The sequence below is a fragment of the Hydra vulgaris genome, chromosome 15, assembly GCF_038396675.1.
Source record: "Hydra vulgaris chromosome 15, alternate assembly HydraT2T_AEP".
Lineage (NCBI taxonomy): Eukaryota > Metazoa > Cnidaria > Hydrozoa > Anthoathecata > Hydridae > Hydra > Hydra vulgaris.
The window spans coordinates 28205464-28227811 of NC_088934.1; the positions used below are offsets into that span (position 1 = coordinate 28205464).

Sequence of the window (22348 nt, forward strand, 5' to 3'; positions counted from 1 at the left end):
TTCAAAATGGTTTCAACCACCTCTGTAGCTTATTTAGTTCCAAAGATATACGTGTTTTCAATTCATAGACTTTTTATGAAATATTTTCTCGTTAAATTTTTGGCACCAAAAAAAAAAGCGTTTTTATCTTCTATTTTTGTCTTGCATAAAAAGTTGCTTAAACTAACTTATAATAAAATTTTATTAGAAATTAAATTGTAAATCCAAATTATTTAACCAATTCATAAGTAGAGTTTTTTGGAGGGTTAACGCAGACGTACCATGAAATAGTCAATTAACAGTATAATATCTTTGAATATGTTTTTAATTTTTTTGTGCAAAATAACTTTTCAAATGTTTTAATTTATAATACGCTAAGCACTGTGGACCAGAGTGACCGCCAGGTTGAGTTGTTCCCCAGGTCTAATTTTTTTTTTGCAATAGCTAGATATACATTAGTAGACACCATTTATAACATTTAGAACTTCTGGGGTGTTGAAATTTTCAAAAAAAAAATGAGACAAAAAAATCAAAAAATAGCTATACTTATCACTGTGGACCTGAGTGACCACCAGATTAAAATGTTCCCTAGGTCTGATTTTTTTTTTCAATAGTTGGGTATACACTATTTCTAACATTTTGGGAAGACACTATTTATAACATTTTGGGAAAACACTATTTATAACATTTAAAACTTCTAGGGTGTTAAAAAAAATTGAAAAAAAAAAAATTAAAAAATAGGTGTAACTTATCCTATACAAATAAAAGCACAAAGTAAAAAAGCTTTATGTTAACTAGTTATAATATAAGTCTAAATCTATAAATAATATACTTTACAATATATACTTGAAATTATAAACATTAAATTAAATTATATAATTATTCAGTTTATTTAATGTTTTTTGATGCAAACTCGACAACACTGGATTTTAGTCGTTTTGCATAATCTATATGGTTAACTCTTCGTTTGTATCTATTCCATGTTTTTTTGAATTCATGATGAATAGCTTCTCCTGTTTGCTCACAGTAAACTCCTAGGCCGCAGTCAGTAGAATGAAGAAAAGGAAGTATATGACATACTGCTATGTGAACTTTCCATGTAACACTGAGCTTGATACCCTCAAATGTGGCATGCACGTATTCAATCAAATCTGCATAGGACTTTTTAAACTCCAGAACAGCAGTGCTGATGTTATCCCCTGCTACCATACCAAATGCTTCTGCTTGAAGGCATTTAAACTTTCTAACACAGTTTACTATTGGTAGTAAGTCATATTTTCCATTGTTTATAATATCTCTTTCAAGTATATCCACCAACTTCAGGAACTTGCTTGCATTGTTTCCGTCAAGCCCTATGCCTTGGTATCCTCGAAACATGATGTAGTTTGATTGTAACCACTTCTCAAACAAAGGCCATACACTAACTAGAAGTACTGCAAGTTTATTTACTATTCCCATTAGAACATGGAGCTCAGGAACAGGAACCAACTCTTCGAGAAGAGTTTCAGGATCTTCCTCTTTGTACAAAAGTCTTGGATTTGTAACATTTTTAAAGTGTGACATTTTTGACTTCTTCTTTCCGTCAAGGGTAAAGTTGTTATAATGATCATCCAATGACCTAAGTGTTCGTTTAATTCCAGGCTCAAGAGTGCAGGATCCCTCACAATATAAACAACTGTATTTCCCAGCATGACTACTAATTCCAAACACTGAATTTGCACATTTTAGATCAAATGCAACGTAAAACTTTACATCGTTTAAATTCAGGGGCTCAATAAGCTTCCAAAGATTATCGTTAGCTTCAGAAACCCCCTCAACAATTGCTATAAGAAAGGATCTTTTTACTCCAGCATCATCTAGCTCTGAATCTGAAGAAGTTTTTTCCAGGGGATTAAACACATTTACAGTAACTTTAAGGAATCCCTGACCTGAATCCATAGCTATTCTCAATATGGAGTCATGTGGATCTATTCCTCTTTCTGTAATGACGTGCTGTATAAATGTAGATGTATCTTTTACATGAACCAATGTTCTAGTAATGGCTTCTTCTCCATCCATAAAACCTACTTCTTTAGAAGTGTAAAATTCATCTATACGGTTATGGAGAGCTTCAATTTTTTCAAAGATGTTCGCTTCAATACAGGTTTGAGTTCCCATACTAGATCTATATTTGGAACAAAAATTCTTTGTTTGATTTTTTGAAAGCTCAAGAGATTTAACCAACTCCATAACAGTACCAAAGGACACCTGTTTCAGCTCAATTCGGTCAGTTTTTTTGTCAGGAGTTCCAACCACAATGTTCAAAGGAGACCCTTGAGTAGCCAACTGAAACTTCTGTTCTCTACAAATATTTTCAGCTTCCATCTTGTGCTTAAGTATACCTGGCAACATACATAAATAAAATATGTTTATTATTTGGAATTTTAAATATGTATTTATATTAAAGAACAGCTTAATATACTTGCCTGAGGCTACCCGTTCTAAATATTTAGGTCCAAGCTGTTCTGCCGCTTCAATGAGATTGTTCACAGCTCTGCTCTCTGTACAGATATGAGCCACTCCTTGCACTAAATATTTTTGTTTGAAAACAAATGAACAAAATTTTTAATTAACTAAATATTTTATTAAGTACAATAAATTTTGTTATGTGAAGCATTATATATATGAAAAAATAAAACAACAATAATAATAAAATTCTAACCTACAAAGCCAAAGCATGTTGAACATAGTCTGGAAGACTTTGCATGTTCAGAATCATTAGAAGCACTGATTTCATCAACAATGTCTTTGATATTTGATGATCTTCTAAGATGCAATCTATCAATCTAAAATAATGGAAAAAATATTGATCAGTAAGTGATATTATTTTAGCATACTAAATGGTATTTTACTATACACTATGTAAGTTTAACTATATATACTATATAATTAAATTTTAAGCTTACACTGTAAACAGTAAATAAATAGTTAATAAATAAATAGTAATTAGTTGTTTATCTTATACAACCTTATATACATGTTTTGTATAACTAATATTTATATACTACAATGTAGTATATATGTAGTATGTATGTAGTATGTATGTAGTCTACATACATACATATTATACTCAAATACTTCCATGCATGTCATACTTAAACTAAGTATATGTATATACATATACTTATCGTGCTGTATATATAATATATAAAGTTATATACATTTTAAGTCTACGCATACAATAGAAAAACTGAAAGTTTTTTTCATAACACATGTATTATTTTTTAATACATGTATATGTATTAATAACATGTACTAAGTAAATGTTGTAATAACATGTATTAAAAAAAAAATCTGTTCTATATTTTTAGTTAAGAAACTGTGTGATTGTAAATATAACAAAGTATTAACTAGAAATTAATAATAATTATTATACATAAAAAAACAGATTAACATGAATTTTACCTTGGATATCTTCACTATCCAGTTCCCTAGGTACTCCACCTTGTTCTTGTCGAGATCATAGAGGTTTCTGTGGCAATTGTTACAAATAACCTTGGGATAGTTGGTTACATCTAAACTATACTGACTCCAGACGAAAGTTTTTATCTTTGTTTCAATTGCTGGAGTGATCTTTTGAATTTTAGATGACTTTTTCCCGAACTGTGTAAGACAAACAGCACACGTTTTATGTAAACAGTCCGCCATTGTATATACAATTTAATAATTTCGCGGACTTTCAACCGAGTTTACACCTAATTTATTAAGATTTTTATGGCTAAAAATAAATATTTTTGAGCAAATTTTTTTTGACTTTGTCCAATCACTCAGAAGTTTTTAATGTCATAAATGGTGTCTACTAATGTATACCCAACTATTGAAAAAGAAAAATCAGACCTGGGGAACAACTTAACCTGGCGGTCACTCTGGTCCACAGTGTAAGCGTAACAAAACTTTGATAATAAATATTAACTTAAATTATTTTTATTAAAATAAATTAATTTTATTTTTCTTTAATAAATTATCAATTTCAACATAAATCTAAAATTTATTTTTACGCAAACAAAAAAGATTTTAGTCAACGACTTATTAATAATTTCAGTATTATTATAAATTCAAAAAGAGATTTAACCGCTTATAGTCTACTGTTTCGTAGACTATAAGCGGTTAAATCTCTTTTTGAATTTATAATAATACGGTAGAAATATTATCGTAGATGCTGAAAACAATTTATAGTTTTCAGCACCTACGATAATATTTTATGGATAAATTTATCGTAGATAAAAGATCTACGATAAATTTCTATTTTTTAATGGGGTTAGGGCTTTTAACTTTTTTGAAAGTTTTGAAAAAAATGAATGAAAAACTCGTTGAATTGTTCTATTTTATTGTGTTTGGCTTTATTTGATTGTGTACTCGAGAGTACACAATCAAATAAAGCCAAACACAATATCATAGAACAGTCATGGAAATACTTATACTTTCCATGACTGTTAATCTATGTTATTAATACTTAACAGTCATAATAACATAGATTAACAGTCATGGAAATACTTATACGGATTATCTTATAAATTTTTTAAAGATGTCTTAAATCGTTTTTTCTTCGAAACAAATTATCGCACTATTAATGTACCCAAGTTTGACTATATGTTGCAAATTATTTGAACACAGAAATTTCAATTTTCAAAATTCATTCAAAACTTTGCAGGCATTCCATAATTTGCCTTGGCTATTCCGTTCATAAATTAGACAAAATTGTCTAACTTACATAACGAAGTGCACCAACGAGAAGGTAAGCCAGAGGACTTTGCACACCATCAGTGAGCTGTTATGTTGCCTAAGGTTAGCCCTTCATTTCTGGATTCTTTCCTTTACTTGATAGGCAGTTCATGTAAAAGTAATAATAAATTAGCCTAAGGTTAGCCCTTCATTTCTGGATTCTTTCCTTTACTTGATAGGCAGTTCATGTAAAAGTAATAGTATTTTTGCATAAACTTTTTTTTTTATTAATAATAATGCGCAGTTAAGCTGCAAATAAACAACAACAAATAAACAAAATTGGTACAGATAAACATATCAGATATGATTCATACTATTTATAAAGATAAAAACCATTGAACTCAAATGCAGTAAAAACACTTTATTGGAACATAACAATAAAATAAATAAGATTAATATATACTATAACATTATTCTAAATTTACATTAAATAAAATTACCTTGCAACCCTAGCTACAAAAGAATAAGATCACCTTTTTCAAAATTAATTAATAAAGGAAATGACCATACTTCATCAGGTTCATTATCATACTTAACAAGGTATGCAGTTCGTCTACCGTTTAATTGATCAATTAGAACCACTTGCGCACGTTCCCAAGATACTTCATGAGCATCTTCTTCTCTAACACGATGTTGTATAGAAAAACCTACAAAATCAGATGGATTGTTAATAAATTTTGATAAGGAGTGCATTTTTTGTTGCTCTATTAATTTGTTTAGTCTTGCATCTTGAATTTTTTCCATTAATTCTTTTTTTATGCTTTCAACAGCTGCATCACGTATTTTACGAGGCTTTAAATTATTACTTATATTAGTTAAAGATTGTTTGTTTGGTGTTAAATTTGCTTGAATAACAATAAGAAGATTTTGATATAATTCCTCTGAAGACAAGTTTATTCTTTTGCTTCCTTCTACCTTTGTTTTACAAAAAAGTTTTTTGTCACAATTGACATCTAAGATTATGCGATAAAAATTAAGTTGAGCAAGGAGTACTTTTGATTTCAATGGCTCTTCTATATTAGAAACTGTTTCCTCTGCTTCCTCTAATGATATCCATGCCCTTACATTTAAATTTATCAAATCATTACAAGCTGCAACTTTTTTATGCTGTAGTTTAATTTTTTCTCGATTTTTTTCTTCTTGCTTTGCTAGAAGGTGCATAGCTTTATCTTTTTTAAGAGCTTCTTTTTTTTTCATCATATTTGCTTTTCATTAATGTTACTTTAGTTCTTGAATAATCAAGTAATTGTTTTCTTTCTTCATCTGTTTTACCATTAAGCCATTCTAATGTTTGGTTCTGAGACCATATTGTCAAAGCCTGGATAGTTTGAACATTTGCATTGGGTTTTGTGCGAACCATTAAATCCAAAATGGCAAAGTCACTTTCTGATGCTTTGTTAGTGACAGGGACATTAGAAGCAGCTTCAGAAACTGAGTTAGATGGATTCCAATATTTACCACTTGGTAACTGATCAACACACTGACGTTCCAAAATAACAAGAGTCGCATGGAAAATAATTTCAAGTAATTGCACATTTAAATAATCAAACTCATCATTTTGAGTGCGTTCAAACAGTTTAGTGTAAACCACATCTTGATGAAGAAGATTAGTATCCTCAAAAATTTTTCCATTAGCAAATAATAAAGAAGATACATCCATACAAAGTGATGAAAGTCTAATTTTTAAGCGAAGTAGGTAGGGGTTTAAAAATAAAATACTATCAAGTGATTCGATAGTTCGCCACATTGGACCAGTAAGTAGTTTGTCAACAATACCTAATGCACGAACCTCAGCAATGAATACAAGACTTGGGATGTCTTCTTTAATTGCTTTTAATAAATTATTAGGGTTAGGCCAAGCATTAAGAAATTCTGTTATAGCATCTTTATGATAGTATAGGGCAGCTGCATTGTAATATAAAATATTAAAACGATTTCCAATAAATGGAACAAAAAAAGATTTATCATTACGAAAAGAAAGAAAAGAATTAAACCATGATGCAACACCAGCTTCCTCACTACCCCTTGAATGAAATGCCTTACATGTGGTACGAACTAACCTTACAGCACCACATTCTTTACCACTAAAAGCAAAAACAGTTTCATTTTGAAAATCATTTTGAAAATCATTTTGAAGCAGAATTTTTTCAAAAGAATTCAAAACCTTATCAGTTTCAGATGCAAAATTAGCAAGCAAATGAAGTTTACAGAAAAAATTACTCGTGTCCTTCACATTGTCTTTGACATCTGAAGAAAGCAAATGCCAGTTATTAATTGCAATCCGCAAAAGTTGTTATCTTAATGTTTTTAACTGTGAGTTAAAAAGAGGATTAACTGAAGATAGATCAGACATTGTTGATTTAATTGATGTTATCAACTTAGCAAAATTAATTTCTTTTTCAGTGGCTGAGTTGCTAACAACGTCACAAATGTCATCTACTTTATTAGTAAAGTTTTGCAAGACAGTTGCCGCATCTTTTCCAACCACTTCTGACAAACCAAAAGATAAAGTTTTCCCACTGGTTGTAGTAATTTGAAAATTTTGATAATGCTTATGGTATTTCTGAGTACCATCACCATGCAAACAATTGCCTATATTAGAGTTTTTATTTGTCAAATTATTTTCAAGCATTGCTTCAGCAACTTGAAATTGACCTAAAATTGAAGCTTCCTGCATTAACCTACATTTTACAGCGGCTGATGGTAGCCAAGATATGTTCTTTTTTGCTAGTTTGTTTAATACTACTTTTATGACTCCGTTGACACTATTCATACTCACGTTCATTGAAAGAAGTTTCATGATGAATGTCATTACTGTATCTGCCATCTTCAAATGTTATTACTTCCTCGTCATCTAACAAAGAAACCAATTTTTGAAGTTCTTGATTCTCCTCGTTTAAAATGTTTATCTTATTACATAACGAAACAACTTTATCCTCTAAACTTATAACATCTTTCATATTGCAGTCATTAATATAGTTGGTTTTATTTTGCAAAATAATTTTTTAATGACTCACTTTTTTTTGCAGTTTTATTTTCTTGTTTTTTAATTCAGAAATGTTTATATCGGAATTTTCAAGAACTGAAGTAATATCTTTTTTTTTTTTTTTTAATTGCGATATTTTATATTTTGTTTCATTTTTTAGTGAATTTATTTCATTTTTTTTAATTTCCAGTTGAGTATTACGATATTTTAATTTTTATTCAAATTTCTAACATTAAATGATTTATTTTTGGACTTTAATAGTTCTAATTTGTTTTCAATAATATTGAGCTTTACTTCTTTTTCACAATAAAGTTTTTTAACATTGTTTAGTTCACTTTCAATTAAAGAGTTTTTGAAATAAGTATTTGCAGATTGCTCGACATATCTTCAAAATCCTTTAGATGCTTAAAATAATCCAATTCTAAATCCATCATCGATTCAAGTTTCCTTTTTAAATTTTTATTTTCTTTTTTGAGCAATTTGTTTTCACTAATAAGGATTGTTTCAAACTTCAGAACTAATAGATGTATTATTAGGAACATTTGTCACAGGTGGAATAAAGGCTTCACTTAATAACAAATCCAACTTTTTATTTTTGCGTTGTTTCTTTAATTTTCTGATATTATCAACTAATCTATTTATCTTTGTAGCTAATTGTTTTTCATAGCAGAGGAGTTGAACATTAAAATCACTGCAAAATTTAAAATATAATGCATTGTTAGAGGTATCGTTTAACGTTAAATACCAATTATAAATTTCTTCATTAAACATTTTATCTAAACTATTTTTTCATAAATCAAGTCAAGAAAATATATAAATTTAAATCAATCTAAACATCATACCTAAATTGATATCCAAAAATTTAATGAACTATAAGGTTATTTATTTATCAAAACAATCATTGTTTTGATAAATAACCTTATAGTTAAATAAATTTATTGATATCAATTTAGGTATGATGTTAAGATTCACTGTTACAATAAAAGTAAGTTTTAAACAATATATACAATGTTATATATAAAACTTACAGGTTAGTTAAAATAATAAAAAACTTAATGATAAATATACAGATGATTTAATTAACAACACTTTAAAACTTTTTATCTACTTATCAGTAAATAAATAGTTTTATTTATTTACTGACTACAAATTTTTACCTAAATATAAAATTAGAAACAAGTTACTTCACTGAAGTAATTTGTTTCTAATATTATATTTAGTTTATATTTACTGAAGTCTTCAGTAAATGATTTAATAAATCTTATTTTGAAAGTTAATAATAAATACTTATTGAAAAATTTCAGCTAGATATATCAACCAAAATCATACTATATCAATATCAGCATTAATGCACAAAAATGTATGTATAATAATGTTCAATAAAAATAACAGATCTTTTTTTCCATATAGAAGATTAGAATGGTAGAGTAACTAAGAAATCCGCAGAAAGTTATCACTTAGTTAAGCGCAGTGCGCCTAATAAAACGGGGGTATTTCTAAAAATCACTTTAAAGAAAACAAAAAACCCACCCTATATATATATATTTTTTTTAAATCAATAAGTTATGTACATAACAAATAAATAGCTGCAGAATCTATTTTCACGTGATTCCAGATGAACTATTTTAATTAACTATTTAAATAATTCTTTGACCACGTAAATAAAAAAAGGAGAAACTGACAGTAGAAGCTCAAGTTTGATAAGTATTTTTTTACTAATTTAATACTGCTCTGTTCTTTAAGAAAATTGAGCATTTATTTCGTAAAATACTAACATATTTGATATATAAGTACATACATATATGAATGCATCAGTAGAATCAAACTGATGACGTCACACCGAAATAGGTAGCTGGGAGTACTCGCAGAATGTTATCATATACTCAAGTACCTCGATATTAAAAACTTTAATAGATGTTGATTTTTTTGGGTATAAATGTTGAACTAGCAAAATACGTAATGAGAAAAAATTCAATTACAACTTATTATAAATTATTTCATATAAGCCCAAATAACAGTTTAAGGTAATAAAAACATAAAAACAAATTAACTTATTTTAAGTATAATTTTCCCAAAACTCTGGTTCGATTCCATGTACGCATGCGCTTCATTTACGTTTGTCCAGTCAAGTACTTTGTCAATAATTGGATTTAACTTTCCAGTTCCAAAGTACGGCAATATATCATTCTCCAGTGATTTAATCAGTTCTCCCTTGTACTAAAATATGTCAAACAATTTTTAGACAAATTCAAAAAAAAGAGCTTATAAATCCGTTTTAAACAAATTTAAAAAAATTAGTCTCATTTAAATTAAAATTCACCTCAATTGATCGTGTTCTTAATGTGGTTGCAGTCAACTGCGCACGTTTTGCAAATAGTTTTAATAAAAATTTACTTTCAACATTATGACCACCTAAAAATCCATATAATATCCACTTTCCATCCATAGCAAGACTGTTTAAATTTTGACTTATATATGAACCACCTACACAGTCCAAGATAACATTAACACCATTTCCTATGAAAAACAACGTTATCATGAGAAATTAGAAAGAAAAAAAAAAAAAAACTCTTAAAGATAATAAATACATCGTTTATGTATTATGTATATACTTATTGTCAAAAGTTTATTTTTTTTTTTTTTTCTCAAGAATTTTTTACAGTTGCATATAAAGCTTTTAATCAATTATGTTCAACTGAAAATAAAGCTTTTAATCAAAAATGTTCAACTGTAGTTGAATAATTTTTTTGAAAGTGAAACTGATTTTTATTTTTTAAAAACTAGCTTTCTTTATCTTTTATAAATACTGTTGTTATGTCGTTATGTTGTTATGTCGTTATGTCGTGTCACTAAAATTTGCAATGGTAACAGCGTAACAACAGGGTAAATCAGACATTTTTACAAGACAAGTCTTTTATACAACTTTGCTCACTTTTTAAAAAATATTCACAACTTAAAAGACTCAGGTACTTGACTTTTTTGAAATTAAGAAAAAAATTGCTGAATAACTCAGATAGCAGAATTACATTAACTAAAATCATTTTATTAAAATGTCTTAATTGATGTTGTCTGTGAACCCCAAACCAGATGAAAAGCAAAAAGATTTAACTTGTCTGAAAGTATTTTGTAAAAAAATAGTATCATGTTATAAGACCACCAAAAGTTAAAAGATGTTGACAATACTATTTTTCTCTTTTAACAATAATTAAACTGTTCATAGCTCTTATGCAGATGTATGTGGGATCGTATCAACCTGATATTATCCCTGCTTGGGATTTTAAAAACATTTTATCTTGGATGAACTGGCTTTATGGAGATAAGATGTTATGGAGATAGGTTGTACTTATGGAGTAATCAAAGTTCTTTTTGTCATAAATATATTTTTTTCGGATTATTTATAACTAAAAAGTTACTTAGCTTGTAAAACTACGCTGATTTTTCTACATCATTATAGTAAAAACAAAATCTTTTTGATGACTAATTATTCATTTCATGTGAAACTTGCTGTTTAATTAAATGAAGAAAACTGTCTGGTATTAGATAACCTATCAAAATTAAAATAACTTATCAGAATAAATACAATAAAATAAATAAGATATATTTGATATAAAAAATATCATATAGTTAATTTTTTTATCTAGTGTAAATCATTTAAGTTTTTTATAGTGCTGTTACAACTATTAAATATTTCGACTGTCGACGAAATCAACTAATGTATTTTCCAAAGTCGAATAAAATTGATTAATACATTTTTGAAATCGACCAATTCGACTAAAAGTCAATTTAGTCGAAGTATGGATATCAATATATTTTTTATAAATAAATTGTAATAAAAATAATAAAGTAATTTATATTCACTTTCTATCTTTAATATCATATCATTTAAATATTAATGGAGGAGAGAAGGACCGCTCCTATAATGAGACAATATAGACCCTAATAATTTAGGTACCTTTTTACTTAAATACTTGCTATATATCAAAAAAGTCATTTTAATCATATTTACAATGTGATTGCATAGATGACATTTATATTTTGGAGATTCACAACTTAATTTTGGCCTAGGATCCCGAGCCAGCTTGGAGCCCCTTGTATGAAAGTATTTATGAAAATCACAAGCATCAAGTAAACATAAGAAAAAATCAATGAAATACATAATTGAAAGTTTAATTAGGTATAAATAATGCTAACATGCTATGAATTAGATAAAACTTTAGGAGAGTAAACAAAAAACTAGGTAAGGGGTTGTCCATAAATTATGTCACGCTTTAGGGGAAAGGGGGTTAGTGGTTTATGACAATTCATAAGGAACTTGTTAAAGTCTAAAATGGTCAAAAAATGCACGACGTAATTTGTGGATGACCCCTAATAGTTATAATAGTACAAACAAAAATTAAAGATTGAAAAGTTGAATCGAATGAAAAGATGACTTTAAGATTTTTACTCGACTAAATCAACTTTTAGTCGATTAGTAGAAAGTCCTTAGTCAATTAAATTGACTATTCGATTTTTCAAAGTCGACTAATTTTGACTTTTGACTAGTCGACTTTGAGTTGATTAAGTTAAAGTCGATAACAACACTACTTTTTTATAATCTTATTAACAAACAAATTGAATAACAGTATATACAACATTATTTTTAATTTTAAACATTTAGAAACAATTTGTAACCTATGTTAAAGTTTTATGTAAGTAAAAATGTTGATGGACAGAAAATGTTCTACCATACAACTATGTGTTCTGTTCATGCATGTTTATTAACATTCTGTTTATTAACTCATACACCGATGTGTTCTGTTCATTAACAACACCGCTAAGTTTAAGTCAGAAAATCCATAATAAACTAATATTATTAAATATTTATTTAATAATATTAGTTTCAAAATTTTAATTTGTTTAAATCAAAAATACAAATGCTCATTATAAATGTTTTTATTGAGTTTTATAAGAATCTTAAACAAAAATTCAACAATTATCTCTTAAATTATTCCTAAAAAATCATGTCACCACAAAAACTAAACATAAAAAATTATATTGATAATTTTTCATGATTTTTCGGTGGATAATACTTAATAACATTAAAGTAAAAAACCTTGTGTCCTTTTCAAGATTATTTCATCAAACTTTTGGTCTTTGTAATTTATCATTACATCACCACCAAGTTGCTTAATTTTTTCAAGCTTACTTTCTGAGCCTGCAGTTGTATAAACTGTCAGTTTAGCATGTTTAGCTAACTGAACTGCAGCTGTGCCAACTCCACTGCCCGCTGCATGAACAAGAATAGTATCACCAGCTTGAGAGTTGGATATTGTATGAATGAGTTGATATGCGGTGATCCAAACTTCAGGAATTGCAGCAGCAGAAATTAAGCTCATTGCATTTGGTACTTTAAAAAAGTTTCTTTCATCAGAGCAAACATATTCTGCATATCCTCCACCTAAATAAAAAATCATATTTATTTCATAATAAATAATAATAATTCAAATAATAACTCTATAATAACTTAAAATCAATTTTTTTCTTATTAACTTAAATAAAAACTAAATTAATTAAATTAAATCAATACTTTATTAATACAGTTCTTAAATTTTTTTTTCTTAACCTTATTTTTATTGTATCCTACTGCCTAAATGTTATATATATATATATATATATATATATATATATATATATATATATATATATATATATATATATATATATATACACACACTGTCAAGCAAAAGTTTCCAGTCACTCTGTTTTTTGTAAAAAAACATAAAAAAAAACAAGATAACTAGTTTTAATTGACTAAATATCATTACAAATAATTATAAACTACTCAACGTTTTGAAGCCTATGACTAAAATAGAGAAGTGTATGCAATATTACACAAACAACAGTTTATTTTTTTTTCATTGAAAATCCACCCTTTGCTTTCCTTACTGCACAAACAAGTTTTGGCGTAAGTTTGATTAAATTATCTAAACAAATTGGAGAAATATTATTCCACACTTGTTGCAAAATTGTCCACAAATGAGTTGTTGATGTAGGACAATCTTTTCTTACCTCATAATTAAGTTGTTCCCATAGTTACACTATTGGGTTGAGATCAGAGGATTGCCATTGTGGGGGCCATGTCATAATTTAGAGTTCTCCACAAGCTTTTTTTTTTGCAAATAGTTTGTACAGTATTTAGATGTGTATTTTGAGTCATTATCCTGTTGCATGGTAAACTCGTGGCCAATTAGACGCTTTCCACAAAGCGTGGCATGTCTATATAATATCTTATGATATCCGTTCTTATCGAGAATTCCATTTATTTTCATGAGATTACCAACCTGATTAGTAGCAAATCAGCACCACACCATTGCTGAACCTCCACTATGTCTGATAGTAGATGAAGGCTCTTTTTCTGATTTATTGCTTTTAGAAGAGGTTACAGCTATTCTACCATTCCAACAGTTTTCAATAATTAAGTTAAGTAATCTTACAGTTCTTTCTGAAATAGTTTTATTATGAGCAGCATTGAAGATGTTATTTCTTGAAAGCATTGAAGATGTTATTTCTTGAAAGCATTGAAGATGTTATTTCTTGAAAGCATTGAAGATGTTATTTCTTGGGCTGTTAATTGTTTATTTTTTTTACATGAGAGTATGATTGACTTGTCTTCATCCTTTGAAGTTTTGCAGAAATGTCCAGTTCTTTTCCTATCTTGATTTGTACCAGTACATTTAAACCGACAAATAGTATCACTCACAGTTGATTGCGGTATTTTCATTAATTTTTGAATATATCTAGTAAACGACCATCATTTGTAAGAGCAACAATTAAAGAGCGTGTTTCTAGTGATAAATTACATTTCTTTGGTATTTTATATTATTTTCTAAAATTTTAGTCTAAAAATAATCAAAATACACTTTTAAACTGGAAATTAAAAAATAATATCAAATTTAATTCAGCAATACAAAATATTTACTAAATTAATTTATTAATCCAATATATATTATTACCTTTAATGAAATTATGCTCTGATGACAAAAGAACAGTTGAACAGTTTTATTTACAAATTTTTTACTAAGTACGTTCAACCATGTTTATAATACGAAAACAAAGAAAACATAGATTTTGCATTTCAATATTAAAAATACATTAGCACATCTTAATTGAATTATTTTATGACTTATAAACAATTTTATAATTTAATATCAATTATTATAGGTAAAAAATTTCTTTAACTTTAAGTTAACGGAAACTTTTGTCGGGCAGTGTATATATATAAAATTAAATAATAATAACATAATTTATTTTTAAATAATTGATTGATAATATCATATAAAGATCATTCAGCTTGAAGTTAAAAATATTTTTTTATGAATATAGATTAAAAAAAAAACTTCTACTGCTAATATAAAGTTTATTATGTTTGACAATTAAATTTCTACTTAGAAACTTTCCAAAAACAACAATAATTATATAATTATAATCAATTTCATATAGTATTTTAATTATTATTAATTTTTAACTATTATTAATATTATACTTAATATCAATTAAATTTTAAAAGGAAAGTGTTCAGTTGGTTTACATATAAACAACTTGTCACAAACATAAAAATCTAATATCAAGAAAACCATCTTCTCAGTCTCAATGTTGCAAATGATTGACAACAAATGACTTGGTAATTTGTTGTTCTGGATAAAAATGCCACAACAAAATTGCCTACCCCATAAATACATATACTTCAAACATTGCTCAATCCCCATCCATAATTCACATTTGCTGTCGCTCATTTAACTAAAAGTTATAATTAAGCAAGAAACATTTTGTAACTTTTATTGTAAAAAAGATTATTAGAGATTATTTTCTCAAAATTGACGCCATGTAAATAGACACCATGTAAATTTTTTATGAGTTATTTTTATACATATTTTATTTTTATGAGTTATTTTTATACGTTTTATTTTTATGCATAGTTAGATGAGTGAGATGTGTGAGATGAGTAAGATGTGTGAGATGTGTGAGATGAGTGAGATGTGTGATTCATCTTATTTTTATTTTTCTATTTATCATCTTACTTTGATATTGGCCTTTAAATATTCTTTGTAAATATTATTATTTTTATTATCATTAGTTTAAATGATCATAAAATTATCATTAGTTTTAAGCTCTTTTGATATAAATATATATTTTTTATTTTTCATAATTTGATACGATTTAATGCTTTCAGTTATATAACCTCATTTGTTTTAAAGTTTCTGGTTTATGTTGTTACATTGCATTATGCATTATACCTTAATGTTGCTACCTACACCAGTCCTTAGCTCATTTCAAAACAGTTATTTTCAATACAAATACTCAATATAAGCTAATGATTGACATTAATCATTATTTTAATTATCATAAAAAAGAAAAGAAAATCACTTTCAAATATGTTTTTACACTTTAAAGAAGACTATTTATTATTAAGGTTGTTTATTATTATTTATATAAAAATGTGTTTTAAAATTCATTTGCCCTTGTTACAGCAGGGTGCTTGTTACAGCAGGGTGCTTGTTACAGCAGGGTGCAGTCAAGAAAGTGTTAAAATAAAAATATCCAAAATATAAATACTTTAATTAACCTTTAAATCATGTTGATTGTTCAAAGTCATATCATGGTCATGATCATGACTCTGAGCATACCATGATCTTTAAACATACTTTGATCATACCATGATCAAATCATACCACGCTCATGATCATGACTTTGATCATGCATGATCATGACTTTGAACAATCAGCATGTTAAACACGTCTATATAAAGTAATTAGGTAAAAACCTGCACAACAAGCACATATACTTCTGATATTGAAACCATTGAATTATTTAATAATAATTATTTTCTAAATTTCAAAATGAAAGATCTTGAATCCAATTCACTTCAAAGTATCAGTGATTGCAAAACTGAAAGTGATCTAGCACTGATAATTTATATGACTTGCCAGGTATAAGTTTCAATGTTTTAAAACATTAACTTTGGCATATGTTAATGCACATTCTAATGAACAATTTCCAAACCATGATAATCACAGAGACAAAATGGTATGCTGATCAATTTATGGAAATAAATAAAATCAAACTTAATGCCATGCCATGGTCTTAAGTGCATAAATTGAAGCAGCAAGGCCCTCTCACCATCATTAAGTTTAAGGCTTTTTTTGGACTTTTTATGAATATGGGCTTCAAAAACAAGTCTATCATGAAATCCCACTAGGAATGTACCCATTTGAGTCAGGAAACTCTTTGGTTCTTTACTCATTTCAGCCATGATCATTTTCAGATAATACTGAAACTCATTCATTTAAATGATAACAAGTTGCCTAAAAAAGCAGACTTGTTGAGGACTTATTAAAAACAGAACAGATATTAACTATTAACAACAAGTTTCTCTAACATCCAGAAAAAAAATTGGCATCAACAAGATCATGATCAGTTTCAAGGACAAATAATATTTGCACATAATTAGCTTCAAAGGCAAAAAAACTTCACCAACATATGCCCAATAAAAAACATGCAAGATTTGGCATTAAAATCAGATGTGTCAGATAGCTCTAATGGTTGTCTGTGCCAACTGGATGTATATAATAGAGTTTAGAAACAAGCCGGGCAAAAGTCTGCAAGAACTTTCACCTATGAAGTTGTTATACAACTTATGACCAAACCTAACTTTATTAACTGTTAGCATTTGGGCTTTGACAATTTTTCATCTCTGTCGAATTGAAAGAACAGGAAAATGCCACAACTACTGAAACAAAGTGAATATACAAGAGCTTCCTGAAATCTGTGTAAATAAGACAATTGAAAACAAAGAAGTACCAGCTGCCAGGAATGTTAACCTTGTCTATCAAGACAGCAGCAGAAAGCCCATTTGGCATTCAAATTCAGCCAAGGCTGAACATCATTGATACTATCAATAGCAAAAACCAAGATTTGACACCCTGTCATTCAGATATGCAACTTTGCCATGGGTAGAATGGATTTAGGAAACAAAAAGCTCTAAATGTATCTTGTGAATAAGAGGACCCTAAAGTGGACTAGTAAGGTGTTTTGGATAGGAGAACCCTTAAGTGGACCAACAAAGTGTTTTTTCTTCTTCTTGTTAGACTGATTTGAATACCTCAGACTCTGCAAAATTGTCTAGGTATTCCTATGTCATTAAAAGTTTGGTCCAACTTTTTTATGAAAAATTTGGTGTTTAGATTTTTTTGTTTTGTGAAATAAAAACGTTTGTGCTTTTTTTAATTACATAATTGTTTGTATGCTTATGTTATTGTAATTTTCAAACTCATTCATCAAAAAATGTATAAACTTAGCTATCTAAAATTAATTTCACTTGGTAATTTTCATTAAAAAAAAAAAATCTATAAGAAACATAAAAATATAAAAAAAATTTTTTTTATTAATTTTAAAAAACATCCAAGATTCAATTACCTGAAAGAATACCTGCCACACAATCTCCAACCCTAAAATATGATATTGCTTAAAAAACTTTTTAAATCAATTGTTTCTTGAAACAAACATCAAAAACAAAAAACATTTTATACTATATTTTTAGTATTTCATTTGAAATTAAGTTCAAATAAATTTAAAATGTGATATTTTATCAAAAAAAAATTCTTTATTCTTAGAAGAAAATTTGTCTTTCCATCTTGAGTAAAATTAATCAAGTGTGTGTTTTTATATATTTGATAAATTTTTTTATTTTATATATTTGATAAATTTTTTTATATTATATTTTTTTTTTTATATTTTATATTTTATTATTTTTTATTTTATATATTTGATAAATTTTTAATAAAAGTAATCAAATATATGTTTTTATATTTAATATATTTTTAAGTTATACAGGTAAAATGCTTTTATATATTTTAATTTTAATTAAAAGTTTAATTTTATATTCATTATTAAATTTGTAAACTTAAAAAATATTTAACTTTTGCTTAAAAAGCTTGAAATTTAGATTTAATAACAAATCTTGACATTTTAACTCTAATTTTGAAACCTTAAAAACTCCAAATCTAATTCTTAAATCCTAAGATTTTAATTTTATTAAAACTAAATAAAATATAATGCTTAATTTATTCTAATTTAGGTGAATATAAACAAACTGTGCATAAAAATAATTTATATATGTAATAAATAAACATTTAAACACCAATAAACTGTGCAAATGAGTTTATAATCTAGAGTATATAATCTAAAGTCTCAAAATAAACAATACTACATAAAGATAATAAATACAGTTTTGAAAATGCAATTTAAAAAAATCATTATGCTTATTTCATTATTTTAAAACAAAAGTTCATCAACTTGTCATATTTTATAACAACATGGGGTTACAAAAATGTATTGAGCTCTGAACACAAATGAACAATAATAATAACTTATGTGAGATCACAAATTGCAACTGAAATATGTAAAGATGGTTGCAGATCAATACAAATAAAGTAAATATTTTTACACATAAGATTGCCCAAATATTATCTAGATGCCAACAAACTTTGACTTTGTCATGCACAGAATTGCAAAAATTACCACAAAAAAAAAATCAACAAAATAAATTCCATCTGATTATTTGATGTTTTTGACATGTCAGCCATTAGCCAACTGCACAAGATTTGCCAAATGATACCCCTGAAGATAGAATTTTTTTAAATAGAATAACTATTTATATGTGCCTTTTTACCTGAAATATAGAATAACTTTATTCATTAAACAAATTTTGGTAGAACTCATTTTGATGACCCATAAATATCAATGAGAAAATTTTAAACTTGCTTTTGTTGAAAACAAGTTTCAAGACTGCTTAAGAAAAGACAGGCTTATTAAAGCTTTTGGGTAAAAGTTATTTAGGCAAAAAAACCTTTATACTTATTTTAAAGAGGATTTTATAATCTATTTAAATTTAATTTAATTAAGTTAAAAATATCATTTAAATATTGAAAATAAAATGGTCAAAGTAAAGGACCTTGAAAAAATTATGGAAATTTTTTTCCAAAATAATCGAGAAAAAGGTAAAGTGTTTGTTGCTAAGCAGTTTATGAAATGGAGTTTACCCAGATCAACTGCTTACGATAAAATCATAAAATTGGAGAATGGATCTCTAAAAAGAAAAGTTGGAAGTGGTCGAATCGCTAAGGTAGCTACTAAAGAAAATTTTCCAAAGATTGCTGCATTTTTTGAAAATAAGTCAGAAAGCTCATAAAAGAAAGTAGCTCAAGTTTTTAACTGTAGTCAAACTCGAATTTCCCAAGTATTAAAAACAATGACTAACATTCGAACTTTCAAAAAAACAAATCGTCCAGATCGTAGCTATCCACAGAAAAAAGCTATGCATCCTAAATGTCGTAAATTGTACAGAAATTATAAAAACTTGGATTTTGTTATGGATGATGAAAGCTATTTTACCTTAAACAATAGCACATTAGCTGGTAATGATAGGTTTTATGCTGCTGATCCTTCTCAATATTCTGACCATATAAGATACAATTTGCATAAAGAGATACTAGAAAAAACTTTACTTCCTCTAGTATCAGAATATTATAAAAAAGACAATGAGTTTATCTTCTGGCCTGATCTAGCTCAATCACATTACAAAAAGTCGGTCATTGACTTTTTAAAACTGAAAAAAACCAAAGTTGTATCCAAAGATATAAACCCAGCTAACGTTCCAGAAGCAAGACCAATTGAAAACTTTTGGGGTGATTTAAAACGGCTAGTGTACAAGAATAATTGGAGAGCTGAGAATTTGGAAGAGCTTGAAGCAAGAATTAGATATTGTTATTCAAAGATGAAAAAAGAAATTTTCCTTACTCAAATAAAACATCTTTCAAAAAAACTTTATAATATTGCTAAATATGGTATTTGAAATAATTATTTTAATATATTTATAAACAACGTATACTAACATTTTAACAGTTGAATTATTAAATAATAAAACTTATTAGTTCTTAAAATATTAATTTTTAAATTTTGTCCAAAATTTTACTTATGAGGTGTTATTGTTGAAAAATTCCAAATTTTTTAAACATAAATGCAAAATATAATTATAGAAACTTTATTGTTTGTCATTATTATTTATTATTTTTAATACTGCTATTTTTATTATTATTATTATAATTATTATACATACTATTTTTGCTGTTACTTTTGCTCTATTAATGAATAAAGTTATTATTGTAATTATTATTATTTTTTAAATTAATAATATTAATATAATTATTTGGTGCCACTCCTTTGATCAGGTTTCTGCATGAGTGACTCCTTCCTTTTCAATCAATTACTTATATTTATTCTTAATATTGATATTGATTTCCCCCCAAATTTTTGAACTCGTCAAAAGTTGTTATACTTTTGTTCAATTGAAATACATTTTAGTGCAATTGATTAATGTAGACTCTATTTTCAAATAGATTAATGTAGACTCTGCTGAGTCTAAGGCTTAATCAGTATAATATATATCATCGATATACTATTGATGAAAAAAGAATTATAACTATAAAAACAATAATAGTTAAAAAACAATAATACGCATTAATTAGCATTAATTATTATAATGTTAATATAACCTGTCAAAAGGATAGCTTGAAAAAATAGCAGCTGTTAGACATTCATAGTCAGCTCTGTGGGAAGGAAACTCTTCAAATATTTTATACATAGAAATAAGTAATTTCTTAATGTTCCAGTCTTTTCTCCAGTTTGGAAAAAATGATGAAGGGTATGGAGACTACATGTCCCAATATTATTGGGACTTTGTTTAATTCGTTTAGTATCATCTCTTTAACAAACGGGGTAACACTATGACATAAAATGTAACATTTTTTTTTCCAAATGTGAAATTTATAGCTATTTAACAGTCTGGAAACATGGAAACATGGAACAGTTAACTTTTTGATTCTGAAGAACGATACAGATATTTACATTTTAAAACTTTTAGTGACCAAATTACCTCCGCATTTAATGTATGATCTCTTGATATCATATCAATCAAATTTGCTTGCTTTTGAGTTGTTTTCTGTGGATTAGTTAGTTCAGATAGCTTTTTAAAAAAATTTGTCTTACTGCTATCAGATAGACATCTTGCCACATGTTTCTTCCCTTTAGCATGATTTTATATTTTTTATTCTGCTATTTGCAATACTGAAGGACTTTGAACAAACTTTACAAAATACACTTGTTTCATCCTTTTTATCTCTTTGCAACCAGCATTTGAACTCATCTTTAATGAGCCACAAGTCTTGAAACTTATATTCAGGCATTATTTCTACTTTTATAAACAAAACAAATAAACTCTTTATGGTGACATAACAGAAAATAACTACATTTAAACCATTTTCAACACTGAAAATTTGCTCAACTCTAATATTTTATAAGAATAATTAAAGATTTTCAAAAACACTATTGTATTTAATTTAAAAACCTGCTTCACAACAAAAACATTATTTTATACAACTAAAAAAAGTTTGTGAACCTGAAAAAAAAAGGAGTTATCCTCTTTTTTTTTTCAGGTTAAAAAAGTTAAAAATGATCACCTTTTTAACTTTTTAGAGGATGACAGAGGATTTTTGAGGAGGTTTTTGAAAAAAGAGGACTCTAGAGGAT

The 22348-nt window shown here is 27.1% G+C and overlaps 2 protein-coding genes across 2 annotated transcripts in view; both read right to left on the reverse strand.

Annotated features, from left to right (window-relative positions):
• Nucleotides 1–754: 754 nt before the first annotated feature.
• LOC136091479 (uncharacterized) lies at nucleotides 755–3896 on the reverse strand. The gene is made up of 4 exons (XM_065819095.1): nucleotides 3424–3896; nucleotides 2681–2804; nucleotides 2445–2546; nucleotides 755–2360 (listed from the first exon to the last, which is right to left on the reverse strand). Exons 1-4 carry the CDS (start codon nucleotides 3664–3666, stop codon nucleotides 868–870), a joined length of 1962 nt encoding a protein of 653 aa, XP_065675167.1. The 5' UTR covers nucleotides 3667–3896; the 3' UTR covers nucleotides 755–867.
• Nucleotides 3897–9701: 5805 nt separating this feature from the next.
• Nucleotides 9702–22348, reverse strand: part of LOC100202202 (quinone oxidoreductase PIG3) — a 30290-nt gene continuing 17643 nt past the window's right edge. Inside the window, exons 2-5 of the mRNA XM_065819988.1 lie at nucleotides 18179–18210; nucleotides 12819–13163; nucleotides 10047–10243; nucleotides 9702–9943 (exon numbers count right to left, since the gene is read on the reverse strand). Coding sequence (XP_065676060.1) covers nucleotides 9773–9943; nucleotides 10047–10243; nucleotides 12819–13163; nucleotides 18179–18210 — 745 coding nt within the window. The 3' untranslated portion in view covers nucleotides 9702–9772. The remainder of the gene's footprint in view (nucleotides 9944–10046; nucleotides 10244–12818; nucleotides 13164–18178; nucleotides 18211–22348) is intronic.